At 38.8% G+C, this 22,492-nt stretch overlaps 1 protein-coding gene across 2 annotated transcripts in view; it reads left to right on the forward strand.

Annotated features, from left to right (window-relative positions):
* Nucleotides 1–22,492, forward strand: part of LOC127620993 (FAS-associated factor 1-like) — a 101,723-nt gene that overhangs the window by 37,297 nt on the left and 41,934 nt on the right. For both annotated transcript variants that reach the window (XM_052094386.1, XM_052094387.1), the window contains exons 8-12: nt 7,444–7,530; nt 18,779–18,874; nt 19,708–19,831; nt 19,927–19,990; nt 20,166–20,247. In XM_052094386.1, the coding sequence (XP_051950346.1) occupies nt 7,444–7,530; nt 18,779–18,874; nt 19,708–19,831; nt 19,927–19,990; nt 20,166–20,247 (453 nt within the window). The remainder of the gene's footprint in view (nt 1–7,443; nt 7,531–18,778; nt 18,875–19,707; nt 19,832–19,926; nt 19,991–20,165; nt 20,248–22,492) is intronic.

Consider the following 22,492-nt stretch of genomic DNA (forward strand, 5'->3'; position numbering starts at 1 on the left):
GGGGGGGGGGGGGAACAGTACTAATTTTTTTCTAATTAGTACTAATTAGAAACAGTACTAATTTTTTTTGCCATGCTAAAACACTTGTTCGCTTAGGTGCTGTGTATATCATTGTGCAACACCCATAGAGGTCAATTTTTAAAAGGATATTTCACCCAAAAATAAAAATGCTGCCATAATTTACCCTCCTGCTATTACAAACCTGTATGACTTTTTTTCTTAAGCAAAAGTCAAAAGGAGGTGTTTTAATGAATATCTTATTTTTAATACAGTGACAGTAGATAGTGCCACTTTAAAAGTTTGATAATGCAGATAATGCATAATAGATGATGCAGTTTACAAAGGAGCCAAAAGTATGTACGTACAATGGAAGTCATTAGGGCCGATTTTTGGAGGGTTTCAAGAAATGTGAAGCTGCTAATTTTATTATAGCGCTTAATTCTTCTGTTAAAACTTATTATTTGAGCTGTTAAGTTTTTTATATCATCATTGTTACAATCATTTTAGTGGTGTAGGGTTTGTTGATAATTACATCATCATGGCAACGAAGTTGTAAAATTTGCTATAGCTTACACAGAAAAGGTTAATAAGCAATTTTATGTTAACACGCATATTATTTATGTTTTATGGCTATAACAGCGAGTATTTTAACGTTTACATATTGGCCCCATTCACTTCCATTGTAAGTGCGTCACTGTATCCCAGATATTTGCTTTTTTTAAAGAAATGGAGGACCAAGTCAAAATAAATTTGAGGTAATCAATATTATGCCACAAATGCTGTCGATTGAGCTTAACTTGTATTGAACCCAGAATATTCCTTGATGCTTTAAAATAGGGCTGTGTCGATACCATCAAATATCGATATTTCGTGATACTTTTTCTCATGATATTGTATTAATGCTTTAGATCCATGTATCGAAAATTAAGTTCAAATATTTGTGTAGTCATATCATGTAAACACACAGAAAACTTATGTTGTCAAACACTGTTATGTAGAAGCCATTTCATAAAAGCAATACGGTGATGTGGTGGTGTGAATATAATCACAGCAAAAGTACATTGTGCCTTCAAATTCTTTAGCCGTGATTAATTTAACAATATAGCATGAATTCTCATACCTTATTGCTTAATGCACTGCAGAAAGAGCCCAGTCTTTTGTTCATCTTTCTACTCATCTCAGTGTCTGCTAGAATCAGAGCTCAATATACCGAGCAGCACAAACCCCCCTGTGGCTCATCAGCTCCTTTCTCTCTCCCATCAGACCTGTGTGACGCCGTTCTTTTCATCCCTTTCCTTTTTAATACACTGTTGTATTTGAGGTTGGTTTGTGTGGGACACAAAACCCAAATACTCCATTCTGTGCACACACGACCCCTCCCCGACTCCATCGCATTCTCCTCGGCCTGCCCCAGTAACCTATGCACAGCTTTCTGGAAATGGCTCCATTAATTATTCACAGCAGGTAGCTCGCTTCACGTCAAGTGTAACAAGCTCCCCGTGGACTGACAGGGCCACTTGAACCCCTCCCTCAGTGCTGGGGGAGTCATGTTAGGGTTGTGCAGTGCCAGTTTGAAGAAACAGACATCTGTGATGTCCTTTTTTGTGTTTTTAAAACTTGAGTCATCTTGAGTAACTTAAGATATGACGCATCTACCTCAGCATAGAATCTGGTGAGCTTGAAGTGACAAAAGTTGATCAAATCGGTTATTGATTGTGTTGCACTGTGAAATAGGAAAAAAAAAATTTGATTTTGACTCTTCCGTCACAAATTTTTACTCTTCCTTTTTTTTTGTTTATTTCTATAGCGATTTTCGTAATAGATATTGTTTCAAAATGGAAAGGAATTTTACGAATATTTTTTTTTTTTTTTTTTTTTAGAACTTTTGTACCTATGAGTTCAATTCATACAGTGGGGTCAAAAATTCTGAGTCCACATTGAAAATGAATTTTTAAGCTAGAAATAAAGTTTTAGATTAAAAAACAAAAATGTAAATGAAAGAAAAAGTTTTTATTTCAAGGTCACTATAAGTAAAGATGTTTACATTTGTATTATTGACCATATTAACTCTTATCTACAAAAAGGTAAGATTTCTTTACCTTCATTGAAGCACACAAGATGCTCTTTGGGACATTCTTAAATTATGCTCGATAACATGGATCATCAGGATTTGCACAAACTTGTTGAATCCATGCCATTAAAGCAAAAGGGGGACATACCAAATACTAAGAAATTCCGGAATTCATGTGCTTATTTCAGCTGTACTTTTATACTTTTACTCAAATTGTTGTACTTCTATTACGCTACAAACATAATTTATCATTTAAAACAGTATTAAATTAGAAAAATTCAAAATGGAAGCTTTTTCACGACTTGAATCAGAAGCCATCAGAAGCCTCCTAAGAAATGCTTTTCCCCATCTGCTTTGTCCACGCAATCCCAGAATCCTCTTCTCTGCAAACTGCCGCCTTTATGGCTTTGCTCACCATTACAGTAATCAGACTACTTGACAGGTTTGTAATGGTGCTAATTGAAGAGATTAAAGTGAGATGGGTGAGCGCTCTCTTTCCCTCAGCAGATGGATTTGATGAGCACCTACTGTGAACCTTAAGTGTTTCTGCCGGGATTACAACAACCGGAGAGCAGAGCCCGCGGGGAAGAGAAAAGAGGCGCAGGAAGTGAAGCTGTTGGCTTGGTAGGGGAGCGAGTGACTGGACAAAGCTGAATCAAACAGTCCGCGGCGGCCCCGACTGTCCTGATCCTCAGGCTTTCTGTTTCTTTATCCTAACAAGGAGGGGAATGAGGGGGAGAGAGAACATTTGTTGTCCTAAGAGATACAAATAGCATGAGATACAAAACCGAATTACTGTTTTTGTTAGAGAATGCCTTATAATGGCTATCGGTTGCATTTTACTTTACGTAATTGGGAGAGTTAATTAGTTGCTTTGGCTTTTGGAGAACAGACTTTTTCTCATTTTGGATGGGAACATTTCTTATTATTAAAAGGATTGTTCACCCAAAAATGAAAATTCTGTCATCATTCACTCACCCTAATGTTGCTCCAAACTCATATGACTCTTAAAACGACTGTCAATATGAATTGAGCGCAGACAAATTTCACAACGCAAGGACACTTGAAATCGAGGTTGCTTAGCAAGGTGTGTCTGCCTTCATGTACTTGCGTAGAGTATGTTTGGGCCTTTTATAGTGCTTTGAAAAAACAAAATGCAACGAAAGTGATTGGTTACTGAGACATACTGCCTAGTTTTTTGGTCCACTGAAAAAAGGTCATAAGGGTTTGCAGCAACATGTGGGTGAGTAAATGATGACAGAATTTTTATTTTTGGTTCCTTGAACTAAATTAATTAGTGAAATTGTACTCACTTGCCACAAACAGCAAAGAAAAGCTCAGTTGTCTCGTTTATGAAGTTACTAACAAGTCAGAGAAGTTGTTTTGTTTTACAGTTGTGGCCCTCAGACCGAAGCCCTGTGTGAAAATGCAACAAAACAGCAACAGAGAGCTCTCACAATCTCCCCTCTCTTCTTTTTTCCCATTCACCCCCTCGCAGCCACATATGGAGAGGACTCTTCTCCATCTTTTCTTTTTCTACTCATCTTTTGTCTTTACTGAAGACCAGTCATTGCTTTTCTGCTTGTGCATATCAATAGAAGCAGCAAAAGAGGGAGAGAGAGAGTCCCTCAGTGCTGTCCCCTTGTTTGTCTTTGCCAAAGGCTCTCGCTTTGCCTGGAGGCTCCCAGGGAACGTACCCATCCACTATTTGGCCCGGGCCCTGCTCTCCTCTGATTGGCATTCCCAAACCCGAGTGAGGGGCTGCGGTTAAGCCTCAGAGCAAATGTTTGTCAGGAAAGTGGCAGGGAGAATAGGGCCGTCCGATAGGGCTCTGCCGTCCGTGACCAGACGACTCGTCCCAGGGATTTTTCTGGCCCCACAGTGTTTCTCACCGCAGCTGGAGAGATGAACGAAGAGGAAGAAAAGAAAGATGGAGAGTAAAAGAGTGTGAATAAAAGGCATCTGGTGCTGAAGAGCTTGTGACTGTTTAACGGCAACCTTTTCTTCTCTTTGATATCTCTCCAGCCAAGGATTACCAGTACTTGGCATTTAGAAAGATTGGATCATTAATGTGTGTGTGTGTGCGCTCGTGTGTGTGTGTGTGTGTGCGCTCGTGTGTGTGTGTGTGTGCGCGCGCGTGCGTGTGTGCGTGTGTGTGTGCGTGCGTGCGTGTGTCTGATTGGGAGAGTGTATTGCAATTGCCAATGTCAAAGTGATTTCATTTGTTTTTGTTCATTTGCAAGATTGTAATTTTTTTAGACCTATCAAGCATTTTTTTTTTCTTAAACTAATAATTTTAACCATTATCCGCTGAAGCCAAAAATGTTAACTATTATCGACTTGCTGTGTTATTTATGTTTCTCATTTAAATTTTGTGGAGCCAGTTACCTCCCATTTTTTTTTTTCGTGTTTTTTATTTTTTATTATTAGTTTAATTTCTGTAAGTAAGGGAGCAGCAGCAGACAGCCACCTTTTAATAATCTAGCTGTCTGTATTAGCATACATTTCTGTGCATGTGAAATACTATTCTTTATATATATATATATGCAGGTATATATATATATATATATATATATATATATATATATACCTGCATATAATGCACAGTTCCTCTGCTAAGCAGAAAGGTGGAAAAAAATAATTCTGTGGTTGGAGTATTTCTCTTATTTTATCCTGTGTAATTGCTCAGGCATCAAATATGAACTTAAATCCTTTTGAATTATAGGCTCTGTTACATGCAGTGCTTACAAATATAATCCTGACATCTGAAATGTCTTTATCCGTGAGATCTTCCTGCATTTTCTGATATAATGTCAACGTTTTTGTTTTGACTTTTTTTTTTTTTTTATCACAGTGGAAGTCTGTTCCTTGATGCTGAAGACTTTATTGTGACATTTAAAATGAAATGTCAGTGGAACCGAATTTAATAAGACCAAGTCTTTTTCTTCGTTGTTTAATCAAACCTCATTGTTCTTTATGGGCAGCGGTTTGGGCAACACAGAACAAATGTCAGCCTTTCCAAACAGCAGAAAAACTCTCTTTACTTTCTCTCTGAAATCAGTGGTAAATAAACTTGTTATTCGGTGGATTTGTTTGTTTATTCTTTCTGTGTATATTTTTTTTTCTCATTTAGTCGGGTAATGTTGGCTTTAATTTGTAGACCCCTGACTGCTAAGAGGAGGAATTCGTAGCTCATGAATAGGTAATGACACTTGTGTTTGTGAGTATACTGCAGCATTATGGGTCTTCCTACTCTTAAGCCAATTCTAATTTGCAGGAGTTGCAGAAAGAGCTCTTTGCCCCTCACCCAACCAGTTACTTCCACTAGATAATATACTGTGAAATGTTCCACCTTCGTTATTCCCTGATGAGTTTTATTTACCATTTTTTGTTACTTTCCAAAAATTTTCAAATCTCTACCTTCAAGAGACCTAAATGTTTTAAGTCAAATAATTTTAAACGAGCTTCTCTCTGGATGTTTATGATTGGATAAAGTCTGTCAGAAGTACAGCGTGTATAGGGATATTGACAGTAGGGCAGTGCTCATAAAAAAAAGACCCAATGAAGTGGTGAAATATCAAATTCCCACAAAGGGCTGGTTTGTTATAGCAGCTATATTCTTCTGCCTGGCCCTTGATGCTGGCGTTACTTCCTTCATTCTTTTGGGCTACGGTGCCATTTGACCCTAAAAGGTTCATTACAGCTAAGAGCTGGTGTTTACGGCAGCCTGTCGGTCAGACCTGGGCAGCCAAATCCCTGTAGCCCCCTGGTCAAACACAGATATTACACTCTGTAATAACACTGGCCAACCCAGCTGACCCGTGCCTGCTTCATAAGAAAAGCGCATAGCCCAGTGTGTGGGCTCGTGAATGTGTGTGTGTGTGTGTGTGTGTGTGTGTGTGTCTGTCTGTGCTGCTTCAGTCTTCGACTTCAGACCTGAGGTTGTGATGTCAATATCTAAATTTGTTTGCCTTTATTGGGTTTTTGGCTGATAAGGATGGTTGGGAATGGTTGGGAAGCTGATTTCAGCCACGGTTCTGTACATACTGTACATCTAAATGCAACATCAAAATACCTATATAAATGACTTTCTTCTGCAGGGACACAAAAAGAGGATCCGTTTGCTGATTTTATAAAAATGGCAGTTCATAGTGACTCACTTTAAAGCTTAAAAAAAGGACCCAAAGTCTCATAACAGTAACCTAATCCACATGGCTTGCTTTCTTCTGTAGAACTCAAAAGGGTAATTTTTTTTTTAAGAATATCCTGGCCACTCTTTTCCATATAACAAAAGAGAGGTGGTACTGGGTATCAAGCTCCAAATTGACAACCAAACGTTACTTACATTTTGGTCTGTTTCCTCCATAAAGCTATCGTAGGACTCAAGAAGACTTGGACAACTTTTATGATTTACTTTTATGACTACTTTTATATTTTTTGTGTCCTTTTTGAAGCTTTAAAGCCGCAGTATCCATTTGCATCTCATTTGTGTTCCATGGAAGAAAGTCAATAGAGGTTTGGAACCATATTAGGGTGCATAAATGATGGCACAATTGTATTTTTTTGGGGGGTGAATTATCCCTTTAAATAATCCTTGTTCATATCCCTGTGTTCTTCAGAAGCCTCTGTTGATACATCCAAAAACATTCACAGTTTCGGTGGTTAAATTTTTGTCAACAGAATGAATATGTTTGGATCTGCTAATGATTTCTCAAGCCTATCTCTTTCAAACCCTGCCTCATCCTTTGTTTTCACAAGAATCTTATGGCCATCATTTCTGCCCCTGTGGGCACGAGTCCTCAGTCTGGCAGAGGATACATGTCCACTCACTGTGCTGGCGGTGGGATTTGGCCATGCGCTAGGAGGGATTTCCGCCACAATGGCGAGTTTTCTATGCCTCTGTATCTAGCGCCGCGGGGTAGTGCATACTCCGTGGATAATGCGCTAGAATCTGTGGCCCATCCAGCTCCGGGCGACGCCCGCTTTGATCACCCGTCCTCCGCACATCAGCCTGGCTTTAGGCTTTAAACCAACAGTGGCGATAAAGAGTGGGGGCCTGTGTCAACTGTTTAAATGCACGCTGTGTTATTAAGTGCAGTTACACAGTAGTGAATGGCAGAAGGGAAATACTGTCCATTTTTAGAGTGAAGGGCTGTTGGCATTGAGCATTAGGACAGGCATCCATGGAATTTTGACAACATGAAGATGTTTTACGCCACTTGCCTCTTCCCAGTCACTTATATCACTTGTGACAGTAGAACTTTTTGTTCTTATAGGGTTAATAAGGAAGTAGTGATGTCTACCTAGAAACAGCATTTTTTTGGATGAGAAAGTACACACTGTCTGATCTTTTGTATGTTTTTTTATCTCAGGTGAAGAGGAACGTTTCAGACCTGACAAACATCCCTGTGCGGCATCAGCAGTGGGATGGCTGGCCTGCCTCTGCTTCCGATGACTTGGTATGTTGTTTTCTTTTATTCATCGTATAATGTTTGTGCACCTCTCTGTTGAAAAACCCTTCTCCAATTTAACTTTCTTGTGTATTACGGCTTATTTAAAGATTTACCTCTGTAAAATAAAAGGAATAAGTGTGTCATTTTTGCATCGTTAGTGTCATCAAACAGAAATGCAAAAATCATGACCGTTTTCAGACTGCTTTTCTGAACACATTCTCTGTTTGCCATTGGTCAATAAACTGATCATTTCACCTCAAACTCATACCATTGGTTGAGTCGATGTTGCATTCTTGGGCTGGTAGGGATGCAAACAAATAGATAAATGTAATGATAGAGATGCAGTGTTGTCATTTTTAGGGGTATCAACCTACTTATAGCTGTCTCTGCATATTTAAATAATAATTCACTCCCAAAAATGTCAATTCTGAGTGCTCATGTTGTTTCAAACCTGTATGAGTTTCTTCTGTGAAACACAGAGGTTAGACAGAATGTTTGGCTCATTCACCGTTCACTACTATTGCATTTCTGTCATTGCAATGAAAGTTAATGTTGACTGAGGTTAATATTCTGCCTAACACACCTGTAAACAGGAATGTCTTTTTAACTTTGTAGTGGTTTAGGCATCACCCGACGTGAAAGTTAGATGTTGGTACTAATTAAGATGTCACAGAGCATCTCTCCTCTCTTGTCCTCTCTATGTGGACATTACAGCTCATGTAGTGTGGGGTCAGTGACCTTTCCCGCCATGTTCTTTGCTCCCAGCCTTTCAGTCCAAACTCACTCAAACTGATCAGAGAGGGCCTAACACCAAACCCTGGGGAACCCCACTCTCCCCCATCACCTCCCAGCTCAGACATCCTCAATAATCATCCACACAATAACCATGGGAACTTTTTTGTCACTTATCATTGGTCATTGTGAATATGATTGGGAAAGCATGGAAAATGCCCTTTTTGTTTTAACCATGAAAGGGCAATGTGTTTAAGGTGTATGCTTGTGATTGTCATTGATTTCTTCTTGCCAAGTGTCTAATTGAGTGCAAGTATGGTTTCAAAGGGAGTGGCCTTTGAACTGGCGAACAAACCTGTTTTTTTCTGAGCTGTGTGTTTCAGGTGTCAACCCCAACCACACCCCTATATTATGCTGATTATCGTGTTCAAGGGATAGTTCACCTTAAAATCTAATTCTGTCATTATATACTCACCCTCATGTTGTTTCAAACCTATAAGACTTACATTGTGTAGAACACAAAAGGCTACATTATGATGAATGTTAACCTCAGTCACCCTTCACTTTAACTGTATTGGGGGGTGATGCAATGAAAGCGAAAGGTGACCGAGGCTATCATTTTGCATCAAGAATGTAATACAGGCTTTGAACAACATGAGGGTGAGTGAATGATAGACTTTTTTTTTCTTTTTTTATATATTATCCCTTCAAATTACTAAAATGTATCTGGATTCTGAGATATTAACATTGGTTTGGTTGCCTCAAATTAAAGAACAAAATAAAACAAAACCCTGTGACTGTTTAGAATATGAGAGTACCAGAACGAAAGTATATGGCCCTATTGTCAAAAGCTTTATGAGCAGTGTTTCACAGGGCTCTTTAACAACAACCATTGTTTATTTTCAGTGTTCACTTGTAAGGCTCATGTATCTCACCCTTTGCATTTAACTCTCATATTGTCAAATCAGAGATCGTTTCGTCCTTTTGCAAAAAGCACAATGGACACAAGGTCACTGAAACACACCCTCTCACCAAAGACTGCCCACTTGAGTCAGGCCACTTCAGGATTGAAGTGCACTTACCGAAGACCTCAACCCACAATCTTGGTTTTTGATGAAGAGGGTATGGCTCATGAATACTCTTTAATGCACATTAAACCGTTAATGCCCGAGCTGTGATTGGTTATGTGTGGTTGTCCCGCACTTGGCCACAGAGCAGCTTTCAGCTTCACCTCGACCCGGCTTATACGAAGGAAGTATTATTAAAAGCACCTGTCTTAATAATGGCCTCTGGCCCTTATTGAAACGGCTTGCCTTGCATTAGACTCAAAGCTCAGGCAGGGCCGACTTCACGCATATCTCATTAACCTTCCCTCATCTCCTGGGATTTGTACCAATAAACATTACAGCCCAGGCTTAAAAATACATTTACCAGCAGTCTGAATCCATGCCTGCTCCGCTGTGCTTTCATTACCCTTTGCTCGCTCAAATACAGCGAGTCTGTCTGCACTCTGTTCCACCTCATAAGGGAGAAAAATGGAAAAACTGATCAGTAGTCAGTTTACATTTAGCTTGCTGAGCTTTTAAGCATGTAGGTTTTGAAGGAGCTTGCGATAGGTTTGTGTTGTTGATGGCAGTTGAAATGGATTTAACTTTTAATATATTTATTAGTTTCAGAGGGACAGCACAACCTATGCTTGGCTCAGAAATCGTTTCAGCTCATTGTCTGTTTCATATTTTATATTACTCTCAAAGAAACCAGTGACTAAATATCTTAGTTTACACCTGCAGTATATTCGAACCCTGATTCGACTCAGTGCGCAGCAACTAGTTTATTTGAATTATTTTGATGTCCTTTTGGACAATAATTTTTCTAATAAAAAAATATTATTAGATTTTTGATCCATTTATACATTGAAAAGGTTTAACAGTGTTATACCAGTTAACATTTAAACAGTACAGCTATTTTAACTGGATTTATAAATAGCAATGTAAATGTGTCTCTGGGGAGAAAGGGATTAAAAAAAGAAAGAAGTCAGTGTCCCTTCTTTTGCCTTTTGAATCAGTGGGAGGATCTTAGTGGTTGTCTTGACATCCCTGCACAGTGTCTGTAAATTCAAAGGAGGCTGTTTACCATAGTCATGTTTATCCCTTGTTTGTTTGAGTGGGTGTAGTCAGGATGCGTGTGGTGTGTTTGAGGGGCTGACACAGGCTGCTTCATATGGCAGGCCACTGGAGGACTGCTGTTTGCAGGCTGCGTTTGGCATTAACTGCCTAAACTTTGCTGCATTTACAGCCTGAGCACATAGTTCATATGCACTGCAGTTATAAGTCTGGACTATTTAGCAGCTCATTTTCTGTTACATTTATCTTGGACACTTACTCATTTCATGGACACTTTTATCCAATTAGACTTGTATAATGCAGTTAAGGTTCAGATTGTATTGAACCGTGTGTTCCATGGGAATTAAAACCATGGCCTTGGTGTTGCAGGGTGCTCTACCAGTTTGAAATACAGGGACTCAAGCTATGCTTCCATCCAAGCTGCACATTTAATTTAAATGAAAAACCATAATATCTAATAAAATTAATAAACCTTGTTTCCGGGGCCTGGTTAGTTCAGCAAGTAAAGACACTGACTACCACACCTGGACTCGCAAGTTCAAATCCAGGGCATAATGAGTGACTTCCTAAGCAACCATTTGGCCTGTTTGCTTGGGTGGGTAGAGCCACGTTGGGTTATCTCCTCGCAGTCACTATGTGCTTCTCGCTTTCTGTGAGGTGCGTGGTGAGTTGTGCGTCAATACGTTAACGCGGTAACGTGCTCAAGCCACGTGATAAGATGCGCGGATTGATGGTCTCAGATGCAGAGGCAACTGAGATTCGTCCTCTGCCACCCGGATTGAGTCAATATGCCACCACAAGGACTTAGAGCGCATTGGAAATTTGGCATTCCAAGTTGGGGACAAAAGGGGAGAAAATCCCCAAAAATACAAATAAAGCCATGTTTCCATCCCATGTGTTCAAAATAACAAAATTGTCACTTTTTGTAATATTTTAGCCACTGTGACTCTTTTATTAATAAAATACTCATGGTTTTAGAACACACAGATAAAACACTGTAAAGAACTTTGTCTCATGTCTGGGAGCGACAGCGCCTCAGTTCTGGGAGCACTATGTGTGTGCACTCCTTCCTTTGACATCCAGATCTACAATATACTTTTTAAAAGTGTCAATATACCTGCTCCTCTGCACAGTTCAAGTTTATATTCGACTTATTTGCTTTGCAAACTCAGGCTTTGGATTTTCCGGACACCTTTATTGCAGGATGACCAAAGCAACATTTCAGTTGTGATGATTGGTCTGCTGGTTAGTCCAGTTATGGACGAGTTATTCAGTCACAACTTATTTTTTCTGCATCTTGTAGTCCTAATAAATTCAATAGGAGTTTATTTGCTAAATGTGTTTCCATCATAGTTTAAGCGCATTTGTTCTTATCGAGTAAAAGATGTATCCACCTCAGTCAAGCATGTAAATGTTTTATGTGCATTTTGAAGATTTTATTTGGTGTTTCCATCCAGCAGTTTTTATGCGATATCCCAAAAGGTGCATAAAAATACGTGGATTGAAACCCTGCTACTTTTAAGTCCTGTCATGTTATTGTGGGGATTGAAATTGGGATGGTTAATTTTCTATTGGAAAGGCCAGTAATACCAGTTCATCACAAATTTATTACAATTATTTTGTATCTTATGTAGACAATGTAATCAAAATAGAAGAAATAATTGTATTCGAGTCTGGGCAATGGTGCACTACACCCTTGCCGCAATAAAAAAAGCACCCGAGCTCATGTATTTGTTTATTTTATTTGTTCTCTTAATTAAGTTGGCTAATTGGTCCATTTCTCACCTCCTGAGCTCATTCTCTCTCTCTCTCTCTCTCTCTCTCTCTCTCTCTCTCTCTCTCTCACACACACACACACACACACCTCGTGAAACACCTATGGGAATGATTGACAACTTCTGGAACGTTCTTATCAGAGTTTTTTCCCTTAATTGCTGACATTTATCCAGTGTTTCTTGGTGTTTGCTAATGTATTACTACGGCTAGTCTCTGAGGGGCTCCGTGGCCCATGGCTGTTATGGGCTTTCGGCCTCAGACTCGAGGAGGCGGCTTATTGGGCCCGCTGGTTGCCGTAGCGACGAGGCTCAGCTCTAAGCCCGTACAGAGCTCCTAGTGAGATTGCTGTCTGCAGGTGAAGTTCTTCCGAGAGAGATGTATATACACCCTTATATTGCCAACCTTCCATCTTCAGAACTGCCAACCTGCTGTCTTTGCATTCAGTTCCTCAATGGAGCCGTCTGACTCAAATCATGCTTTACATTTTTAGATCAACACCTGGCTGACTATACCGGTGTTGTATTTAATGCCGGGCAGTCGTGTTGTTTAGTCATATGCAGGGGAAGTGGACCTGTATTGTATTGAGCTTGTTGTTTCAGTAAAGATTTTTCCCTTCCCAATAGTAGTTTTCTTTGCTTGGCAGATAGAAGTGTAATGATTTTTGAATAACATAAATGAACATCAGCATTGATTTGTGGCCAGTGCACAGGCCTGTACACACCAACTTTTACACAATTTTAAGATTACACTTTTTTTTACAGGCTAGGTCAAGTTTTATTTCAATTGTTTGCATGTTGAAAGGTACATTCAGATTTTCAAACAGTTTTAAGAGAATGATGAAAATTCAGTATCCATTGGTGTGAATAATTTTGAAAGATTGCTGTAAATATGATATTCTTTATTTTCATTTAGTTTCAGATTTGTTCAGGAAATTAACCCTTTGGTCATTTTGAATACTTTTGAATGTCTAGAAACCATAGAGCTTTTCAGTTAGTCAATGGATTTAGCAGAAATATTGACAAAGCTAATTATCAATCTCATTATTGCTGTTATGACACTTGGGGAGCCATACATACAGACTGTTTTTGTAAATGTATTGGTGGATTTAATATACTGTAATTATTGTTAAAGGCATTTGCTGTTCTTTCTCTCCTATCAAATAGCAGTAAAGTCTTGCTAAACGTTCTAGCCTATTCACACTGTATTTTCTCGAAGCGCTTAATTTTATAAGGTTCATTGGACATCTTAAACACTGTATTTGACCCTAGATTTTAATCAAGACTGACACCTCTTCAAACGCTAACCTGAAAAGGTCCAACAGGTGTTTAGGGTGGGGCTTCTTATTTTCTTTTCTTCCCTGGACTCTGCGCGCTCTCGCTTTTTTCGATCTCTGTAGCTCTCTTGTCGTCTTTCTTCAAAGAAGACAGGCGCAAGGTGCAGCTTGGGGGTCTCGGACAACTAGAGCAGCTGTCAGCAGTAATTATCTCCTTCACAGCCTGAGAGACTGAGAATTAGAGCAAAATAGCTGAAAAATACAGAAAGGACAAGGAATAAGTTAGCTAGAGAAATCTTGTAGGTGGTGGTAAACCGAGAAGAATTCCTCTTGGACGAGGACAGAGAAAGAGACATAGAATTCCTCATTTGCTTGATGCTCAGTGCTAGAGGCTTTAATGCAAGTGTTAATAAAAGGGGTCCAAAAGAGGAGGATTTTGTCCTTTGTATGCTGGTGGAGGTGTTGTGGAAAGGAGGAGGGGTGACCTTTCCCCTGTAGCTTGCAGCTCTGAAATGCAAGCACCCAGACACAATGTTGGGAGATCGAGAGGTCACAAACATGGAAGTTTTACCACTTTACCTATGACTAAGTGTCTTAATTCTACCCTTCTACCTACTTCTGGAGAAGTCTTAATGGGGGCATGTTGTGGAAAACCAGGCTTTCCTTAATTTATTCAGATTAGATTTTGATTTACGATTAATAAATGCTGTAAAACTGCCCATTTCACCATTTACAATTTATGAAAATGAATATTCGTAAATGGATTATTCAGAAATCCTTTTGATATCACAACCAAGGGCATGTTAATACTGCCCGCGTTACATATCATACACACATTCAGTATTAGGCAACTTGACCCACCCTGATGAATGACAGTGTGATCTATGCTAGAATGCTTAACGGTACAGTAGAAAAAACATTCCATGGGTCAGACCGAGGGTGGAAAATATTCATGGAATACTATAAAGATTTTTGGGGCATAAAATGTAACGCCTGTTTCACATATCATCCGTGAGTGGGGCATGAGCAGCGTGTTTTCATTTCGGCACCCATGTTAACAGATTTCACCCTTCACATTGCAGGCGTGATACCTGTTTTACACATTTCCTGTGAAATGCACTACACAGCATGTTATATGGTGTGTGGGGAGAGGGACACAAAATAATGGCAAACTACTTACCCATTATTGTACGAACAAGTACACTGATAAACAAGTGTATGTGACTGCCTGCCGTTGCTTTAGGAACCTAGAAATGAGACTTGGCCAATGTGAAAGCCCAAACGCAAATCGTTGCTCACGACGTAACATTATAATACGTAACTGAGTAACATTATTAGTGCACTTCGGGCTGCAAAAGTGTTGAATATGGCTCTTTTAGAAGCTACATAACAGATATTTACAACATTCACTCACTGAGCACTTTATCAGGAACACCTGTGCACCTACTTATTCATGCGATTATCTAATCAGCCAATCATGTGGCAGCAGTACAATGCAAAAAATCAAGCAGATACAGGTCAGGAGCTTCAGTTAATCAATCATCAGAATGGGGAAAAACATGTGATCTCAATCATCTCGACTGTGGCATGATTGTTGGTGCCAGAAGGGCTGCTTTGATTATATCTGTAACTGCTGATCTCCTGGGAATTTCACACACAACAGTCTCTAGAATAGAGTTGCAGTTCTGTGGACGGAAACACCTTGCTGATAAGAGAGGTCAACGGAGAATGGCCAGACTGGTTCGAGCTGACAGAAAGGCAACGGGAACTCAGATAACCACTCACTGTACAATTGTAGTCTCAGAATGCCAACACGCCAAGCATTGAGGCAGATGGTCTACAATAGCAGAAGTCCTCGTTGGGCACTTTATTAGGACCATGGTGATCCTAATGAAGTGATTGTATATCCCACAAGACACAATATTACATTTTTACACATCACACACATTGGTTCTTAATGGAGTTTGTTACCTTATTGAGCAGCAATGAATGTTTGGACCTTTTTATCAGTCCCACAATTATTAAAAAAAGTGTCAAAAGCTGGATCTCAACATCATATTGCCACTGTTGGGAAGAACTTAAATGTGGAAAAGATGCTGGGAAAGCAACCTGAAGGATTTTTTTTGAGAACATTTGGGAGTTTTCATTGCTCAGGACAACAAATGCACTCAGCTGTGCATTTTATTGGGCAGATGAGTGATGCCTTTTAAATTTTGAGAGGTTGCTATTGTTTTTGCATGTTTCATTTGTGATTCTGTAAGAAGTAAAAGACAGAGTGTAGCATATACACTTTTCAAGTACTATAAAACTATAAATATATGGCCTCTTATCGTTATTTAGTACACAGTACATAACGGACCACTCAGGTCAAAATGAAGTGGACACAATTGTCTAATCTGTAGCGTTATTTATTTCTGCTTGCCACGCGGGAATGCACACCACAGCTTTACATGTTGGAAAACATATGATTGGCATTTACACCATGAATTTTAAATTTTTTTATGGCCTCTAAAAACTCATTCTCAAAAGAAAAAAAAGATCTAATATCTGAACAGTAAATTATGACATCTGGCATTAGTGTACGTTGTCTTTCTGTATAGACAATCTGTCTTTAATTATTCCTTACAGACAAGAAACACTGACTGTGATTCTTCTCTCTGTGTGGGCCTTTTTATTTGTATTTTTAATGTTATATTCAACATTCTCAGATAATTTTCTTTATACAGTATAGCTGCTAAAGAAAATGTGCATTGTTTTAAAGGAGTTTTAGATATTTATATTGGAAAACAAAACAAAAAAAACCAAAATGTATTTTGTTGCAGTGTATAATGGGGCGAAGGCTATCCTCTCTCACCTTTCTGTTCACTTCATTCCATCTTTAACTCACCAAAAAAAAAATGCAGTTTCAATCTCTCCCCCTTAAATCAGGATATTCGAGCAACTTAGAACAACTCTAAGCACTGACTGCACAGAGAAATGCCAGTTTTGGAGTTTGTAGTTATTTATGTGATCTGCTTCCATATTATTTGAACTTTAATAAAGGATGCATTCAATATAACAGCATTAAAGTTGTAATTCCGGGGTGTTTCCTTTAAAGACGCTCGACACGCTAGTTTTGCTTTAGTGGAACGGCAGCTCCTGCTCTACTCCATCCACAATGAGAGTGATTCTGTATTTACTTATTTTGTATTTTTGCAATATAATGCCCTCATACTTTGCAAACTATATCACCTGAAACTGTTTGGAAAGTTTTGAGTACGTCTGGACTTTTGAGCTGTGTAATTCTTCCTCTCCTCAGTCAGGCACGAACTGCAGTGCTGCTCTCATCATTAGTTTAATGTGATCTCATGTTACGTTAAATGAGATCAAATGACAATTCGACAATGAACATTTTTGCCAATTTATTTATTTTTACTTAAAATGTTTTTGTCAACTAATCATTTCAGCCCTACTGACAAATTTTTTTTTTACCATGGCTTGCAATTGTTGTCTGATCTACTCTAGCAGAACCAAACTTTTTTTGCTAGGTAAAGCATCTGAAGTTGATATCAAGGTCCAGAGCCCCTTGCAGTTAGGTGTCGACCCGTCTGTTTCCTTATTACTACTGTAGACTGAGTTTGTGTGGACGAAGTAGTATAGTTTTGCATTATTTAGAAAGTAAATGCAGCTATGTCCTTTTAAGTTGTTCAAAATTAATATGTAAATTCTGGCTGTTTGAATGTAATGTCAGGTGAGTCAAGAAAATAGAACTCTGTGCTGTCGCTCCAGGGAGTTGTATGATGGTGTGTATGGGGCAGGCATCTGTAATGAGTCCCAGTAGTGTTGAGTGCTGCTGACATTTCCTCTCTAGCCTGAGAGTTAATGAGGTACTCAGGCCTTCACCAACAGATCAGTGCATGCTGCATGTGGTGCTCTTTAAACGCCAAGCTAGACAGAACCTTCATATCTGCCATGAGCCAGAGAAACCCTGCTTAGATATTGGTGATTTGTGCAAACTTTAACCAGGATGGCTGTTTTAAAAGGATCGTTCACCCAAAATGGAAATTTCTGTCATTGTTTAATCACCCTCGTGTTGTTCCAAACCTGTATGGCGTTGTTTTTTTGTGAAACACGAAAGCATTTTAGGCACTGATAGCCTCTGTCACCATTCTCTTTTATTGAATGGAAAAAAGATGCAATGACAGTGGCTTATAACTGAGGTTGTCAGTCCCTAACATTCTGCCTAACATTATCTTTTGTGTGGAGAAAAGAAAGTCACCAGTGCCAGTATGGAATGACATGTGGGTAAACAATAACAGAATTTTCATTTTTGGATGCTTTAAATATACTGGGTTACATTGAAAAATTGTGATCTTATAATACTTTTTAAGAAATGTTCATCTTATTTTAAACAAAGCTTGGTTTAGTTTCAGTCAAGAGTATAAATTGCTATATAACCTAATTATAGATACAATATTTATCTATTTTGGGATAATTGACATATATATCAGTGCCAGAACCTACCAATAGCCTTGTCATTAGAAAATGCAAAATTTCTTTTTTTTTTTGTGTGTATTTTGAGTAAATATTGTGTGGAAATGTTTTTGCAATTTTGTTTGTCATTTGATGTCATAATATTGTTTTTATATATACACAGTTCAGCCACAACATTAAAACCACCTGCCTAATATTGTGTAGGTCCACCTCGTGCCGCCAAAACAGCACCAACCCACATCTCAGAGTAGCATTCTGAGATGCTATTCTTCTCACCACAGTTGTGGCTATCTGAGTTACCGTAGACTAGTTTGAACCAGTCTGGTCATTCTCTGTTGACCTCTCTCATCAACAAGGTATTTCCGTCCACAGAACAGCTGCTCACTGGATGTTTTTTTGTTGTTTTTTTTTTGGTTACAGAAATACTCAAATAAGCCCATCTGGCACCAACAATCATGCCACAGTCGAAATCACTGATATCAAATTTTTCACCATTCTGATAGTTGATGTGATCATTAACTGAAGCTCCTGACCCATATCTGCATGATTTTATGGATTGCAATGCAGCCACATGATTGGCTGATTAGATAATCTCATGAATAAGTAGGTATTCTGGTGTTCCTAATAAGGTGCTCAGTGAGTGTGGGTGTAATAAATAAATATATATATATATATATATATATACATACATACATACATACACACAGTATATTAGTTCTGTACTCAAGATATCTGCTTCTGGATGTTGAAATACTGATAATGGTGGAACACTTTCTCTTGCATGATTACACGGTTGTGTTGTGTAAATGACAGAGTCATGTTGATTGTCTGTTTTATTGTGTAGAAGGTTTAAAGAAGTTTTTGTGTGATTTTACAGATGACTCTGGCCGCCAGTGGAATCAGTTACCCCTGCCATCATCTGAGTGTGTGTAGAAGATCTTCCCCAGCTCTCACACTGGACCAAACAGACGAGGTAACACAACAAACAGACACAAACACTACTTGTCTACAACACACAAACTTTTTCAGTTCTTCCACTGTCATATGACCATGACAAATTTCTGTGAGATATTTTATTTGGACCTCTCAGCCAAATAGATAAATTATAACCATTAATTATCTTTTAATGAGAGGTTCATTTGTTGGAATACAAATGCAGGCATCATCTGAATTGATGATGTAATGTGTAGTGGGCAACAGTGATGATTGACTGGTTGCCAGGCGTTAACACTGCAGCCAGTCTTTACCCTGTGTCTCCAGTCTGATGGCAACCTTTCAGCACATTGCAACTATAGCATTCTCTGCACAGTTCATATTATTTTTGATACAGATATTTAATCAAAGGGGATTTATTTTGTGAATTATAGTGCTTTTAACCAATTTTTGTTTAAGGATGCACCAATGTATAGTTTTGGCTGATATCAATTGCTGATTATTATTATGTTATGGCTAATTACTGATTTGATTGCCAATATTATAAATCTGTGCCCTCAGGTCTGTTTTTAAGCACAATACCATTTACACTAAGTGAAATCTCTTGCTACAAGTGAAATTGATTTACAGTAAAAATAATTGATAACTGTTTAATAATTTCTAAACCTGCCATTTTATGTTTAATAAGGCCTGATATTGACTGCTTCTGATAATGGTCGAATCAGAACAATGCCAATAATTGAATAAAGTGAAGATTATGGCTGATAACAATTGAAAACATGTCTCAAAACTACTTATAAAGCAAAGTGCACATCAAGGTGTGGGCGAAAAACTTTCTCTAAACACTTGATTCTGTTTGTGTGTGTGTTGCAGTGCACAGATGTCCACATGGTCAGCGACAGCGAAGGGGATGATTTTGAGGATGCACCTGAATTTGGTGTAGATGAATCTGAGATATTTGGCATGGGAAGCTCAAGTTGTCGAAAGTCTCCAATGAGTGAGTCACAATCTGTCATTTAGTTTGAGGCTTATCCTGAGTAGCGGGTGTTTAACTGGAGATCTGATTTGAAATGTCCCTTTATTTATCTTCAGTGCCAGAGAACAGTGAAAATGAGGGCGATGCCTTACTGCACTTTACTGCTGAATTTTCTAGAAGGTGAGAAAATAAATCTTGTGATCCAATTTCACCAAAGAAAATGAGTCAATATGTGTTTCTCTGTACTTCACTGTATGCTATCCTTTGTTCACAGTTTTCCAGCTCTTCTTGTTTAGAATGAGATGTTTTAATGTATGAATATAGCACACTGAGGTTTGCTTTGTGTGTTCTGTAGATATGGCGAGTGTCATCCAGTGTTCTACATTGGCACCTTGGAAGCGGCGTCTCAAGAGGCCTTCTTCGGCAAAGCCAGAGACGTTAGTACCTGTAACAATTTACTATCCAAAAAAATTATATATTCTATCCTAATTTTAAATTTAGAGGTGGGTTTTACCATTTTATTGATAGTTACAGTCAGATATAGAACTGATCAATCAGAAATGAAAAAGAGACCCAGTGTCGGCCCTTTTAAAGTAGTGCACCTACACTACCGTTCAAAAGTTTAGGGTCACTTACTCATTCTTTCTTTCTTTATTTTTTTTCACATTTTAGAATAATAGCAAAGTCATCACAGCTATGGAATAATAGAAATGGAAATATGGGAATTATGTTGTGACTAAAGAAATCCAAAATAAATCAGAGCTTTGTTATATTTTTGCATCTTCAAAGTGGCCACACTTAGATTTTGTAGAAATGTACTCTTGGCATTTTCTCAACCAACTTCTTGAGGTATCACCGTGGGATGATTTTTAAACAGTATTGAAGGAGTTCCCATCTATATGCTGGACACTTAGTGGCTGCTTTTCTTAATTATTCGGTCCAAGTCATCCATTTCAAAAACGTATTTTTTTTTTTAAATACAATTTTAGTTTTATAATTAAATATATTAATATGTTGGCACAATTATATTTTTGTCTACAAAACTAATTTCAAACACTTAAGCATATGCCTTCAGATCAAAAGGTTTTTAAGATCATTGAAACATTTCAGGCAAGTGACCCCAAACTTTTGAACGATAGTATATATCACCCTGTATAATTTATTAAGGATTAATATATTTATTCATCATGCACAATGACTGATAAGGCAGCAATATCTTAAACCAACAAATGTGTAAATCGTAAGTCTCCTTGAGCATTGGATGAGCTCTTCTCTTTCTCTATTGACTTTTAAACCCTGATAAGAGTCATATGCACAGGTATATAAACATCACTAAATGTTTGATTGGCAGAACTGGCCCCCCATTATGATAAATCCCCATAAAATTTCCGTTTCCCATTTGAACAGCTGAAGCTTTATTTAGAACAGCTTTGTGCTGGTTTTCCCGCTGTGTCCTCATAAGGAGGCTTGTATCAACTGACAGCTTGTGTGGATTACAGTCTTATTAGACTTGGAGGATGCAGCAAGATGTTCAGGGGGTTTTTGAGCATGAGGAGCGGGCTGGAATGGCTTCCTGCCTTCAGCCCAGCTGATCTCATCCTTGCCTCAGCACAGGCACAATATGGCCGCCGCTCTCCCTCGAGGAGACGGTTCAGTGTGTCAGTGAAAACAAACTAATGAATGAGGAAGAGATGACCTGCCACGTTCCTCTCGTGCAGGGAGTCAGTGTTGTTTTTCACAGGCCACACATTTTTATTCTTTTACCCATGTGCGCTCATTAGGTGTGTAATTCGCTGTTGACAGATATGGGTTCCATTTGGGTTTTGGCCAAAGTATTTATGTGAAACTGTTTGAAAAGTGGGAGGGACGCACGCATAATGGCATGGGTCCTTGAAGTGTACTGGTTATCTCCCGAAAATTAGAAGGGATGAACATAGAAATTTCTAAAAGTGAAGGACATGTCTCAACCACGGCCATCGGCAAAAGAAATCAACAGGGAATGTCCCGGGCCCTCACTAAAGAGCCATTTAAACAGGAAGCGTACTTGCATTAAAAAAACAAAAAAAATCAAGTCATTTTTTTAAAAGTTTAATGGTTTGTAACTTGATATGGCATCTTAAAAACATGCCACTTAAACAAAATTGTCTTTGGCCCTGTGAATTCAAGCATTGACCCTGATCCTCACTTTAGTTAGAATTATTGGTACTCCACCGTTTCTACATTATTCTTAACGCTGCCCTTGACTCACTTTCCCAATACCTTTCAGTCGCCTGATCTTTTCCAACACCTTTCAGTCGCCTGATCTTCTCATTAAGTGGCCATTGTGAGAGTTTCATGAGCATGTGTGCATGTGCTGCATGGATTCTTCTGAGAACACTTGTCCCCCACTCTTATAGGCCTGAGAGGCTAATCACTAAGTAAAACACTACATTTGATGAAGTGTTTCTGATGCTCCCAATCCGTCCTTAATGAAAATACTGGGGGCCCTGGAGTTCAGATGGAGGATCAGCAGAAGACTCTTGAGTCAGGCCACCCATCAGCACACAGGCCTCATCACAAATCCCCTTAACAACCAGTTAATCACACTAACCCTCCTCTGCCACCCGCACAAAGACGCCCATCAAAATTCATAGCTCCAATGCGCCCTTCACGGGTTTAACATGCATGAGCTTCATAGTGGAG

This window comes from Xyrauchen texanus, chromosome 27, assembly GCF_025860055.1.
Source record: "Xyrauchen texanus isolate HMW12.3.18 chromosome 27, RBS_HiC_50CHRs, whole genome shotgun sequence".
NCBI classification, from domain to species: Eukaryota; Metazoa; Chordata; class Actinopteri; order Cypriniformes; family Catostomidae; genus Xyrauchen; species Xyrauchen texanus.